The sequence below is a fragment of the Bombina bombina genome, chromosome 6 (assembly GCF_027579735.1).
Source record: "Bombina bombina isolate aBomBom1 chromosome 6, aBomBom1.pri, whole genome shotgun sequence".
Classification (NCBI taxonomy): domain Eukaryota; kingdom Metazoa; phylum Chordata; class Amphibia; order Anura; family Bombinatoridae; genus Bombina; species Bombina bombina.
The window spans coordinates 81,977,323-81,992,376 of record NC_069504.1 but is presented as its reverse complement, the minus strand read 5'-3'; the positions used below and the strand labels follow the sequence as shown (position 1 = coordinate 81,992,376).

The window sequence follows — 15,054 nt, the reverse complement described above, 5'->3', positions numbered from 1 at the left end:
ATAGTTTTTATATTTAGATATTCATAGTCACAACCCATTTGGTCATGGACGTTTGCAAAAGTATTAGCAGACCCATAAAAAAGCATTCACTGCTGTTCGTCATGCAACAATCTACTCCTAAATGCACCATGCTTTACGTTTTTATTATATATATATATATATATATATATATATATATATATATATATATATATATATATATATATATATATATATATATATATATATATAAAAAATTTTTTTTTTAAATAATTTTTATGTAAAATATCATGTATACACACGTCATAAATGATTTGCATTCTCAGTTTAAATATCAGCAACCTGGGCGTGAATGTAAAATAATAGATAATATCTGCATTCACTGGATGTAATGCATTTTATTGTGCTAACATTATGGGGACAGTGTCCCCTTACTCCGACCATTTGAAGGAAGAGGAGACTGTAGCACTAACCTTTCCCTGTGTGCCACACATGTAGTGTAGAAAATGTAATATTCAGGTGACACTTAAAGGGACATGAAACCCCAACTGTTCCTTTCATGATTCAGACAGAGCATGCAATAAACAAATGTCCAATTTACTTTTATTATCAAATGGGCTTCATTCTCTTGATATCCTTTGTTAAAGGAGCAGCAATGCACTACCGGGAGTTATCTGCATACATCGGGTAAACCAATGATAAGAGGCATTTGTGTTCAGCATTGCTTCTCCTGAGCCTACCTAGGTATGCTTTTTAACAAAGGATACTAAGAGAACAAAGCTAATTCTATTATGTAAGTAAATTGGGGGAAACTGTTTAAACTTGCATGCTCTATCCGAATCATGAAAGTTTAGTTGTGACTTTACTGTTTTATTGAGCGGTGAATTATATCTTTATTTATAACATTCTATTTTTTGCAGAAAGAAGACATTGTTATCACTCTTCTTCCAGCGGGTCACTGCCCAGGATCTGTAATGTACGCTTTTATTCTCTTTTTTTTTCAATATGTTTGCATAAGACATGAGTACAGCAGGGAAACACAATAAAAAGGAAGATATACAGTTTTCAATTTGCTTCTATAACCAAATGTACTTTTATCTGTTTGTATCCTTTGTTTTTGGAGCAGTAATTCTCTAATGATTGGTAACTACACACATATGCTTCTTGTCATAGGCTCACCACGTGTTCAGTTAGCTCACACTAGTGCATTGCTGCTCTGGAGCTGACTTTAATTATGTGTTTAATCCCTTTCCAGGGCAGTTATATGCAGGCAATAGAGCAATAATAAAATGTTCTATCGCATTAGAGTGTTTTTTTCTTTTTGCACTTTTATGTCTCTTAAAAATGTAATGGGGAAAAAAATCACATAAGAAAACGTAATGTAGTGATGCAGAAGGTTATGAAGGCCCAACTACAGGAGCTTGTTGCTATATAATAACTTATCAGCCAAGTCTTAATGTTTTTAAAATAAATTAACTTCCTTTTTTGCTGCAGTTAGTTTTCAATAGCCAAACTGCACCCACCCTTTGCCTTATTTGGAGGAGACAGTCTGGGCTTTAGCTCACAGACAACAAGGCAGTCACGGTCATAATGTTAGTATAAAATGCATTGTTTTGCAGTTGTTCTCTGATAAATCCAATTAGGGTAGATGTGTAACAGGGTTAGCCTTGAGTAGACAGCAGGGTACATGTCAAGTTCTGAGAATTAGAAATTGCACAATTTTCAGAGATATATTTACAGGAAAAGGGGGCAAAACAAATAATGACTGTTAATTTCACAGTTGTCTCACTATGCATAACTAAACCAATTTCAGATGCATAAAATAAACAATGCAGTTTCCTGTAGTCAGAAAAAAAAAATCTTTTTACACTGGAAAGAAATTTCTTGAAAATAAAAAAATCTCTTTTTTTTTTCTTCTAGGTTTTTGTTTCAGGGACAGGGTGGGACGGTGCTTTACACAGGGGACTTCAGACTGGCGCAGGGGGAAGTGGCGCGTATGGAGCTGTTGCACTCAGGAAACAGGTGCGCGCAGCAGCTTTGGTTAGGGGCACATTTTGCACAATTTTCTTTGTTTCACCCCAACCACAGCAGCAAGGACAGTTATTAACTTATTAACCTGTTATTGCCAGAGCCTACATATTAAAGGGACAGTAAACTACTGAATACAACTACAATAGAATGGTTACTACTCCCTGTGCTAATAATATTCCTCCTGTGTCTGCAGCTGTCTTCAAAGTCAGTCCCTTCTTTTAACCCTTTACAAGTATCAGTTAGTGAAGCTCTGCATCTTCACACTGGGCGCCGCCATCTTGGATCTTATATTTTTTTTATGTAACTTTTAAAGAGTACAAAAAAACTGCCAAAATGTAACACTTCACTCTCTATTATATGAGCTAAACTGAAGTACAAGACACAGCCGTCAGGCAGGTAACATCACAGATCTGTACAAGTTCACTGCTTCTGTGACATGAGGCAACAATACGTGAGCTACAAGATGGCGGAGCCCAGTATAAAATACAGAGCTTTACCAGCTGGATTCTGTAACAAGTGAAGATAAGAGAACGGCTTTAACGAGAGCCTCAGGTACAGGACGACAAACAATAGAATGGTGAGTAGTAACTATCCTACTGAAAGTGTACTCAGCAGTTAAATAACCCTTTTTAAAGCCATATTTTCTTATATAATCAAAGCTGGAAGTTGTGTATTATTAGCCCACTAGTCCAAGACAAGAGATAGCAGCGGACTATTTGGAAATAATACTTCTTCCTATATGTAACATTTAGTAGACTTGTAACTATTCCCTGACTAGTAACCTTATATTTCCCACTCTTTTGTACAGGTTACTTTAGTATCTATGCACTGTTTAAATATGAAAAAATAAGTGTACGTTTTAGTGTCCATAAAGCGAAAGGTTCCGCCATGTTATAACCTAGTTTCTTTCTTTGCTGAGGCCAATGAGGGGCAGCTATAAATGAGTCGCTAGCCAATCACTTTGTGGAATATCTAGAGCACTTGAGGCATACACCCTATGAAAAGTATGGTGGAACTCATGTTCTGATCTCCGTTGCTGTGGTTTGTTGGCGAAAGATGTTAATGTGTGTACTTAAAGGGCCATTTTAGTGGAAAAATATGCTCTAAATTTGAATGTCAGTTTATCACTAGCAGCCCCTCAATTCTCTATCACCTAGATTACAAGTTTTGCGTTCGGGTTTTAACACTGAAAAATGGTAATTTCAGCGGTAAAAAAGCAACGCAGCCATTACAAGTCTTGTCGGTATAGCTGTACCGCAAGCCTTTTAGCCTATAACGCAACGTCAGTCCCGCACTCGTAAAAATTATTTTTTTTCATGGGACTTCCATAGCGCAGCCATTACGAGTTTTGCGGTGAGGCTAAAAAGCTTGCGTTACAGCCTATAACGACACGATCCATTTCGCAATCTAAGAAAAGTAGTTATGAGTTTTACGCTACAAAACTGTTACATAAAACTCATAACTAAAGTGTTACAAAGTACACTAACACCCATAAACTACCTATTAACCCCTAAACCGAGGCCCTCCCGCATCGCAAATACTATATTAAAGTTATTAACCCCTAATCTGCCGCTCCCGACATCGCCACCACTAATAACATTTATTAACCCATATTCCGCCGCTCCCCAACATCGCCCACACTATTATAAAGATATTAACCCTTCTGCCGCTCCCTGACACACCGCCACTATAATAAACCTATTAACCCCTAAACCACAAGCCTCCCACAACCAAATATACTAAATTAAACTATTAACCCCTAAACCGAAAGCCCCCACATCGCATCAAACTAAATTAAACTAGTAACCCCTAAACCTAACGCCCCCCTAACTTTATATTAACATTACAATTTCCCTATCTTAAATTAAATTTAAACTTACCTGTCAAATTAAAAAAATAAGTTTAAATTAACAATTAAACTAATATAGCTATTAAACTAACTACCAATTAAAGAAAACTACTATAAAAATTACAAAATATCTAATTACAAAAAATACTAAATTACAAAAAATAGCAAACACTAAATTGCGAAAAATAACAAACAAAATTATCAAAAATAAAAAAGAATTACACCTAATCTAATAGCCCTATAAAATAAAAAAAGCCCACCCAAAATAAAAAAAAATCTGTAGCCTACAATAAATTACCAATAGCGCTTAAAAGGGCCTTTTGTAGGCCATTGCACTAAGTTAAACAGCTCTTTTACCTGTAAAAAAACCAAAGACCCCCCAACAGTGAAACCCACCACCCAACCAACCCCCCAAAATAAAAAAAACCTAACTCTAACAAACGCCTAAGCTACCCATTGCCCTGAAAAGGGCATTTGTATGGGCATTGCCCTTTATAAGGGCAATTAGCTCTTTTTTGGGTTTTTTAATTTTTTAAAGGGTATTAGAATAGGAATATTTTCTATTATTTTGGATAATTTCATTTGTTATTTTTTTTGTAATTTGTGTTTTTTATTTTTGTAATGTTAGGTTTTAGTGTAAGGTAGCTTAGGTTTTATTTTTATTTCACAGGTAAATTTGTATTTATTTTAACTAGGTAGTTGGTAAATAGTTAATAACTAGTCTTAAAACCTAAGCTAGCTACACTATAACTATTAGTCATATTGTAGCTATCTTAGATTTTATTTTACAGGTAAGTATGTATTTAGTTAATAACTGTAACTTTAATTTAGCTCTATTTTAATTATGTTAAAGTTAGGGGGTGTTAGGTTTAGGGTTAGGGTTATGGTTAGGTTTAGGGGTTAATAGTTTAATTTAGATTGTTGCAAAGTGGGGGCTGGCGGTTTAGGGGATAATAGGTTTATTTAGTGGTGGTTATGTGGGAGGCCAGAGGTTTAGGGGTTAATAGCTTTTAGTGGCAGCGATGTCGAGGAGTGGCGGAAAAGGGATAAATAGATTTATTATAGTGTGGGCGATGTTGGGGTGCGAGGGAACTAGCGCTGCGGAATCTGTTGGCACTCTACAAATAACCGATAATAATAGTAGGTGTTAATAACTTAAGTATAGTGGCGGCCATATCGGGAGCAGCAGATTAGGGGTTAATAGATTTATTTAGCTGTCAGCGATGTCGAGGGCAGCAGATTAAGGGTGTTTAGACTTAGGGTTTATGTTGGGGTGTTAGGTTTAAACGTTACTTTTTTTCCCTCATAGACATCAATGGGGCTGCGTTACGGAGCTTTTCATTCCGCGATCGCAGGTGTTTTCTAACCCACTCTCCCCATTGATGTCTATGGGGAAAGCATGCACGAGCACGTCAACACAGCGCTTGTATTTCGTGCGATATGGAGCTCAACGCAACCATATTGCTTGCACAATGCGGCTGTTTTAAAACTTGTAATGGCTGCGCTATAGACGGTGAAATAACGCAACTTTTTACATTTGGAGGACATTAAACACAAAATGTAATTTATCATACAGTACGTAATTAGTAATATCTGATGTATTATTTCATTTATATTCAGAAATTACATTTCCTTAAAGGAGGTAAAATAATGGCGCTCATCAATTGCAGTTTAAAGCGTTTTTGAAAACCTAAGTTACAGATTTTGCCTTTGGCCTCTGTAGAGAGTGTGGGACAGAGCACAAATTTTACACAAATGGAAGAGGTAATTAATGCTCCTTTTATTAACATAGAACAACATTGCAACATAATTATTTATTTTTTCCTGCTTTTACTGTAAAATACACCTGAAAACCGTGCTTGATCTACTGCCACCCGGCATCAGTAGTTGCAGAACACAGCTGTCCAACTAAGGCTTCTGATTGGCTCAGCAGCTGTGTCTGTTTGGGACTAGCAGTGCTCTGTGGCTCTCAAGCAGTATTTTAACTTTGTCTTTAGCGGCCCCTTTGTAAGGGATAAAACACATAAAAGTAGATTACGAGTTATGCGCGCTATAGGGAATTTAACGAACGCAACAATAGTTTGAATTGTTTTAACAAACAAAGGCTGCTTGCCGTTTTGATCTTTTTAAAATAAATGACTGGTCCCACCAAGAGCAATAATAGTTCTTAAAGAGACACTGTACAGTAAATTGTGTTCCCCTGTTATGTGCTCCATAGAAAGTACAGTTACAAGGCACATGCAAACTGCTGTAAAAACAATTTTATTTGTAATCGTATACCTTATTTTTTTAACGTTTTTACTTCCCTCGTCTAATTCACAGCTGCAGGCCGGACCTCCTATTGGGGGAGGCTTAGTTTAGCTCCGTGATTTGCTTTTGAGAAGATCCAATAACAAAGCATATTCAAATTAGCCAAAAGCTCACATGCATGGGCACTTGCACCTATCCTTCAGAATAGTTTATTGTGTATAATTACAGCTGTGCACAAGTGGAATTTAAAGCTGCAATTACTGTTCCCTACTGACAGACTGAGGGGGAGCAGTGAACTGTTGTAGTGATAAAAAGTCACAGGTGAGGAGAACAAAAATAACCACAGAAGAATATGATAAATCATATATCCATAAATAAGTTAGCATGCTCATTCTCTCTGGGTTGTGCTTGACTGTGCATGCTTATATTGTTCACATCCTAGAGCTGTTAAACAATTCCTGCACTCCCTTGGGATGGTACCTGATTGAATACCAAGACTATAACAAAATGGTAGGAGGTGGAGGGCAGTATATTTAAAAAAAAAAAAAAAAAAGTTATTTTACCACTGACTCTGCAGCACTTCTGTGTGTATTCTATTATTATAATGTAAATCTCTTTCATGATTCAGATAGAGCATACAATTTCTTTCTAATGACATGGTGAGTCCACGGATCATCATTTAATTTCTGTTGGGAATATCACTCCTGGCCAGCAGGAGGAGGCAAAGAGCACCACAGCAAAGCTGTTAAGTATCACTTCCCTTCCCACAAACCCCAGTCATTCTCTTTGCCTCTAGTGCAAGGAGGAGGTGAGCTATAGCATTCCATAATATTATAAATCTTTTCTTGGAATTTTTCTTTTTTCTATATCTTCTGCTCAGAGAGTTTAGGTACTCTTGGCCTTGCATTGTGATTTTTTTTTTTTCTCCTAAGTGAGTATTTTGTTTGGGAATTGTTGTTCCCTCTCTGTGTCCTCATTTTTATCTTTTGAGGAAGGAAAAAATAGAGGGCGCCACATAGTGCAGATCATAAGGATAGATGAAGGCAACAATTGGATCACAGGAATCCTACTCACACAGTATAAGGCACCAATGTGCAGTATGCGCAGTCCGGAACCACACGTCGTCCGGTAGACCTCCTTTGGAATATGTCGTCAGATGAAGTTCTTCGTCTCACCAGGGAGAGTCCAGGGAAACCCAAAGGAAGGTGTAGTGGGAGCAAATCAGTGTCAGGAAGCTCACACCAAAGATAGTAACTAGTGCTTCAGTGATAGAGTCACTAAAGCACTTATAAGATGCGCCTAAGATGGATGTTAAAAAGGATAAATTGTTAAAGGTAGAATAATAGAAAGATAGAACTTGGAACGTTGTGCTGGCTTTATATTTTTTTCTTCTGTTTTTTTTGTTTTGTTTGTTTTCTCTATCTCAGAAAACTACTGCTATTTCTCTTTTCCCTGGTTGAGAAGTTTAATCGTTTGGTTTTCAGACTGCGGGGGTGCAGTCTCCTGAGAGAGTTATGGCTCATTACATGAGGGCTGTCTCTTCTTTTTGTGTTTTATAAATTAAGCTTCTGTGTAATAGATTTGCATGGCTGCAAATTGGTCTTCCTTGCATTCTTTTTCTAAGTTTTTAACTTTTATCTTTTAGCCTCGGCTGAGGCTTCTTTTGGGAGAAAGATTCTTCAAGCAGTGGTGCCTTCTGTTTAGGTTTCCTATCTTGTCCCTCCCTTATCATCTGTGTTATTGATTCCCAACAGTAATTAATGATGATCCGTGGACTCACCGTGTCATTAGAAAGAAAACAAAATTTATGCTTACTTGATGAATTTATTTATTTCTTGACACAGTGAGTCCATGGCCCTCCCTGTTTTTATAACTAATCCTCAGGTACCTCTGCACCTTGTGTTATTTCCTTTCTCTCCTTTTCCTTCGGTTGAATGACTGGGGGTTATGGAAAGGGAAGTGATACTTAACAGCTTTGCTGTGGTGCTCTTTGCCTCCTCCTGCTGGCCAGGAGTGATATTCCCAACAGTAATTAATGATGATCCGTAGACTCACCATGTCAGGTAAGCATAAATTTTGTTTTTAAAAAAAGTTTCCATGTTATTCATAGTTAGCCATTTTTACACTGTGCTGCATACCTTAATTCATAAGGACTAGGTAGGTTTTATCCCTAAAAGAGGGGCCGAAAACAATACAGTCAGAGCTTTACATCTAATACAATATATTCAGGATAGTGTTGTTCCTACAGTTCTGCTTTCTGCTAATCCGGAAAAACATAATTTTATGTAAGAACTTACCTGATAAATTAATTTCTTTCATATTGGCAAGAGTCCATGAGCTAGTGACGTATGGGATAAGCAATCCTACCAGGAGGGGCAAATTTTCCCAAAATTCAAAATGCCTATAAATACACCCCTCACCACACCCGCTATAGAGGGTGAAATAACGCAACTGTTGTCCCTATAGCGCGCATAACTCGTAATCTACCTTTATGTGTTTTATCTCTTGCAAAGGGGCTAAAGACAAAGTTAAAATACTGCTTGAGAGCCACAGGGAAATATAGCTAAGTAGTGGGGTGAAAAATAAGGAGTAAAAAAGCATACAAAAAGAGGAACTGGAAATAAAATTGTGCTTTTATACAAAAATCATAACCACCATAAAAAGGGTGGGCCTCATGGACTCTTGCCAATATGAAAGAAATTAATTTATCAGGTAAGTTCTTACATAAATTATGTTTTGTTTCATGTAATTGGCAAGAGTCCATGAGCTAGTGACGTATGGGATAGAAATACCCAAGATGTGGGAGACCACAGAAGAGTCACTAGAAAGGGAGGGATAAAATAAAAACAGCTATTTCCGCTGAAAAAATAAAATCCACAAAAAAACATAATTTATGTAAGAACTTACCTGATAAATTCATTTCTTTCATATTAACAAGAGTCCATGAGCTAGTGACGTATGGGATATACATTCCTACCAGGAGGGGCAAAGTTTCCCAAACCTTAAAATGCCTATAAATACACCCCTCACCACACCCACAAATCAGTTTAACGAATAGCCAAGAAGTGGGGTGATAAGAAAAAAAGTGCGAAGCATATAAAATAAGGAATTGGAATAATTGTGCTTTATACAAAAAAATCATAACCACCACAAAAAAGGGTGGGCCTCATGGACTCTTGTTAATATGAAAGAAATGAATTTATCAGGTAAGTTCTTACATAAATTATGTTTTCTTTCATGTAATTAACAAGAGTCCATGAGCTAGTGACGTATGGGATAATGACTACCCAAGATGTGGATCTTTCCACACAAGAGTCACTAGAGAGGGAGGGATAAAATAAAGACAGCCAATTCCTGCTGAAAATAATCCACACCCAAAATAAAGTTTAACGAAAAACATAAGCAGAAGATTCAAACTGAAACCGCTGCCTGAAGAACTTTTCTACCAAAAACTGCTTCAGAAGAAGAAAATACATCAAAATGGTAGAATTTAGTAAAAGTATGCAAAGAGGACCAAGTTGCTGCTTTGCAGATCTGGTCAACCGAAGCTTCATTCCTAAACGCCCAGGAAGTAGATACTGACCTAGTAGAATGAGCTGTAATTCTCTGAGGCGGAATTTTACCCGACTCAACATAGGCAAGATGAATTAAAGATTTCAACCAAGATGCCAAAGAAATGGCAGAAGCTTTCTGGCCTTTCCTAGAACCGGAAAAGATAACAAATAGACTAGAAGTCTTACGGAAAGATTTCGTAGCTTCAACATAATATTTCAAAGCTCTAACAACATCCAAAGAATGCAACGATTTCTCCTTAGAATTCTTAGGATTAGGACATAATGAAGGAACCACAATTTCTCTACTAATGTTGTTGGAATTCACAACTTTAGGTAAAAATTCAAAAGAAGTTCGCAACACCGCCTTATCCTGATGAAAAATCAGAAAAGGAGACTCACAAGAAAGAGCAGATAATTCAGAAACTCTTCTAGCAGAAGAGATGGCCAAAAGGAACAAAACTTTCCAAGAAAGTAATTTAATGTCCAATGAATGCATAGGTTCAAACGGAGGAGCTTGAAGAGCTCCCAGAACCAAATTCAAACTCCAAGGAGGAGAAATTGACTTAATGACAGGTTTTATACGAACCAAAGCTTGTACAAAACAATGAATATCAGGAAGAATAGCAATCTTTCTGTGAAAAAGAACAGAAAGAGCGGAGATTTGTCCTTTCAAAGAACTTGCGGACAAACCCTTATCTAAACCATCCTGAAGAAACTGTAAAATTCTCGGTATTCTAAAAGAATGCCAAGAAAAATGATGAGAAAGACACCAAGAAATATAAGTCTTCCAGACTCTATAATATATCTCTCGAGATACAGATTTACGAGCCTGTAACATAGTATTAATCACGGAGTCAGAGAAACCTCTTTGACCAAGAATCAAGCGTTCAATCTCCATACCTTTAAATTTAAGGATTTCAGATCCGGATGGAAAAAAGGACCTTGCGACAGAAGGTCTGGTCTTAACGGAAGAGTCCATGGTTGGCAAGATGCCATCCGGACAAGATCCGCATACCAAAACCTGTGAGGCCATGCCGGAGCTATTAGCAGAACAAACGAGCATTCCCTCAGAATCTTGGAGATTACTCTTGGAAGAAGAACTAGAGGCGGAAAGATATAGGCAGGATGATACTTCCAAGGAAGTGATAATGCATCCACTGCCTCCGCCTGAGGATCCCGGGATCTGGACAGATACCTGGGAAGTTTCTTGTTTAGATGAGAGGCCATCAGATCTATCTCTGGGAGCCCCCACATTTGAACAATCTGAAGAAATACCTCTGGGTGAAGAGACCATTCGCCCGGATGCAACGTTTGGCGACTGAGATAATCCGCTTCCCAATTGTCTACACCTGGGATATGAACCGCAGAGATTAGACAGGAGCTGGATTCCGCCCAAACCAAAATTCGAGATACTTCTTTCATAGCCAGAGGACTGTGAGTCCCTCCTTGATGATTGATGTATGCCACAGTTGTGACATTGTCTGTCTGAAAACAAATGAACGATTCTCTCTTCAGAAGAGGCCAAAACTGAAGAGCTCTGAAAATTGCACGGAGTTCCAAAATATTGATCGGTAATCTCACCTCCTGAGATTACCAAACTCCTTGTGCCGTCAGAGATCCCCACACAGCTCCCCAACCTGTGAGACTTGCATCTGTTGAAATTACAGTCCAGGTCGGAAGAACAAAAGAAGCCCCCTGAATTAAACGAAGGTGATCTGTCCACCACGTTAGAGAGTGTCGAACAATCGGTTTTAAAGATATTAATTGATATATCTTCGTGTAATCCCTGCACCATTGGTTCAGCATACAGAGCTGAAGAGGTCGCATGTGAAAACGAGCAAAGGGGATCGCGTCCGATGCAGCAGTCATAAGACCTAGAATTTCCATGCATAAGGCTACCGAAGGGAATGATTGAGACTGAAGGTTTCGACAAGCTGTAATCAATTTTAGACGTCTCTTGTCTGTTAAAGACAGAGTCATGGACACTGAATCTATCTGGAAACCCAGAAAGGTTACCCTTGTTTGAGGAATCAAAGAACTTTTTGGTAAATTGATCCTCCAACCATGATCTTGAAGAAACAACACAAGTCGATTCGTATGAGACTCTGCTAAATGTAAAGACTGAGCAAGTACCAAGATATCGTCCAAATAAGGAAATACCACAATACCCTGTTCTCTGATTACAGACAGAAGGGCACCGAGAATCTTTGTGAAAATTCTTGGAGCTGTAGCAAGGCCAAACGGTAGAGCCACAAATTGGTAATGCTTGTCTAGAAAAGAGAATCTCAGGAACTGATAATGATCTGGATGAATCGGAATATGCAGATATGCATCCTGTAAATCTATTGTGGACATATAATTCCCTTGCTGAACAAAAGGCAATATAGTCCTTACAGTTACCATCTTGAACGTTGGTATCCTTACATAACGATTCAATAATTTTAGATCCAGAACTGGTCTGAAGGAATTCTCCTTCTTTGGTACAATGAAGAGATTTGAATAAAACCCCATCCCCTGTTCCGGAACTGGAACTGGCATAATTACTCCAGCCAACTCTAGATCTGAAACACAATTCAGAAATGCTTGAGCTTTCGCTGGATTTACTGGGACACGGGAAAGAAAAAATCTCTTTGCAGGAGGTCTCATCTTGAAACCAATTCTGTACCCTTCTGAAACAATGTTCTGAATCCAAAGATTGTGAACAGAATTGATCCAAATTTCTTTGAAAAAACGTAACCTGCCCCCTACCAGCTGAACTGGAATGAGGGCCGTACCTTCATGTGAACTTAGAAGCAGGCTTTGCCTTTCTAGCAGGCTTGGATTTATTCCAGACTGGAGATGGTTTCCAAACTGAAACTGCTCCTGAGGACGAAGGATCAGGCTTTTGTTCTTTGTTGAAACGAAAGGAACGAAAACGATTGTTAGCCCTGTTTTTACCTTTAGATTTTTTATCCTGTGGTAAAAAAGTTCCTTTCCCACCAGTAACAGTTGAAATAATAGAATCCAACTGAGAACCAAATAATTTGTTTCCCTGGAAAGAAATGGAAAGTAGAGTTGATTTAGAAGCCATATCAGCATTCCAAGTCTTAAGCCATAAAGCTCTTCTGGCTAAGATAGCCAGAGACATAAACCTAACATCAACTCTAATAATATCAAAAATGGCATCACAGATAAAATTATTAGCATGCTGGAGAAGAATAATAATATCATGAGAATCACGATTTGTTACTTGTTGCGCTAGAGTTTCCAACCAAAAAGTTGAAGCTGCAGCAACATCAGCCAATGATATAGCAGGTCTAAGAAGATTACCTGAACACAGATAAGCTTTTCTTAGAAAAGATTCAATCTTTCTATCTAAAGGATCCTTAAACGAGGTACCATCTGACGTAGGAATGGTAGTACGTTTAGCAAGGGTAGAAATAGCCCCATCAACTTTAGGGATTTTGTCCCAAAATTCTAACCTGTCAGGCGGAACAGGATATAATTGCTTAAAACGTTTAGAGGGAGTAAATGAATTACCCAATTTATCCCATTCTTTGGAAATTACTGCAGAAATAGCATTAGGAACAGGAAAAACTTCTGGAATAACCGCAGGAGCTTTAAAAACCTTATCCAAACGTATAGAATTAGTATCAAGAGGACTAGAATCCTCTATTTCTAAAGCAATTAGTACTTCTTTAAGTAAAGAGCGAATAAATTCCATCTTAAATAAATATGAAGATTTATCAGCATCAATCTCTGAGATAGAATCCTCTGAACCAGAAGAGTCCAAAGAATCAGAATGATGGTGTTCATTTAAAAATTCATCTGTAGAGAGAGAAGATTTAAAAGACTTTTTACGTTTACTAGAAGGAGAAATAACAGACAAAGCCTTCTTTATGGATTCAGAAACAAAATCTCTTATGTTATCAGGAACATTCTGCACCTTAGATGTTGAGGGAACTGCAACAGGCAATGGTACATTACTAAAGGAAATATTATCTGCTTTAACAAGTTTGTCATGACAATTATTACAAACAACAGCTGGAGGAATAGCTACCAAAAGTTTACAGCAGATACACTTAGCTTTGGTAGATCCAGCAGGCAGTGGTTTTCCTGTAGTATCTTCTGGCTCAGATGCAACGTGAGACATCTTGCAATATGTAAGAGAAAAAACAACACATAAAGCAAAATAGATCAAATTCCTTATAAGACAGTTTCAGGAATGGGAAAGAATGCCAAATATCAGGCTTCTAGCAACCAGAAGCAAATGAAAAATGAGACTGAAATAATGTGGAGACAAAAGCGACGCCCATATTTTTTAGCGCCAAGTAAGACGCCCACATTATTTGGCGCCTAAAAGCTTTTGGCGCCAAAAATGACGCCACATCCGGAACGCCGACATTTTTGGCGCAAAATAACGTCAAAAAATGACGCAACTTCCGGCGACACGTATGACGCCGGAAACGGAAAAGAATTTTTGCGCCAAAAAAGTCCGCGCCAAGAATGACGCAATAAAATGAAGCATTTTCAGCCCCCGCGAGCCTAACAGCCCACAGGGAAAAAAGTCAAATTTTTGAGGTAAGAAAAATATGATAATTCAATGCATAATCCCAAATATGAAACTGACTGTCTGAAAATAAGGAAAGTTGAACATTCTGAGTCAAGGCAAATAAATGTTTGAATACATATATTTAGAACTTTATAAATAAAGTGCCCAACCATAGCTTAGAGTGTCACAGAAAATAAGACTTACTTACCCCAGGACACTCATCTACATGTTTGTAGAAAGCCAAACCAGTACTGAAACGAGAATCAGTAGAGGTAATGGTAAATATAAGAGTATATCGTCGATCTGAAAAGGGAGGTAAGAGATGAATCTCTACGACCGATAACAGAGAACCTTATGAAATAGACCCCGTAGAAGGAGATCACTGCATTCAATAGGCAATACTCTCTTCACATCCCTCTGACATTCACTGCACGCTGAGAGGAAAACCGGGCTCCAACTTGCTGCGGAGCGCATATCAACGTAGAATCTAGCACAAACTTACTTCACCACCTCCCTTGGAGGCAAAGTTTGTAAAAACTGATTTGTGGGTGTGGTGAGGGGTGTATTTATAGGCATTTTAAGGTTTGGGAAACTTTGCCCCTCCTGGTAGGAATGTATATCCCATACGTCACTAGCTCATGGACTCTTGTTAATTACATGAAAGAAAATAAGTCTTTCTCATAAATTGCACATACATTTCAAGAAAAAAACTTAAATCATAAGCAGAAAAATCAAACTGAGACAGCTGCCTGAAGAACTTTTCTACCAAAGACTGCTTCAGAGGAAGCAAATACATCAAAATGGTAAAATTTAGTAAATGTGTGCATAGAAGACCAAGTTGCTGCTTTGAAAATCTGATA

General features: G+C 37.8%; 1 protein-coding gene across 1 annotated transcript in view; it reads left to right on the top strand.

Annotated features, from left to right (window-relative positions):
* DCLRE1C (DNA cross-link repair 1C) overlaps positions 1-15,054 on the top strand; it is a 147,721-nt gene that overhangs the window by 12,551 nt on the left and 120,116 nt on the right. The window contains exons 5-6 of the mRNA XM_053716501.1: positions 900-955; positions 1,900-2,001. Of these exons, the coding sequence (XP_053572476.1) occupies positions 900-955; positions 1,900-2,001 (158 nt within the window). The remainder of the gene's footprint in view (positions 1-899; positions 956-1,899; positions 2,002-15,054) is intronic.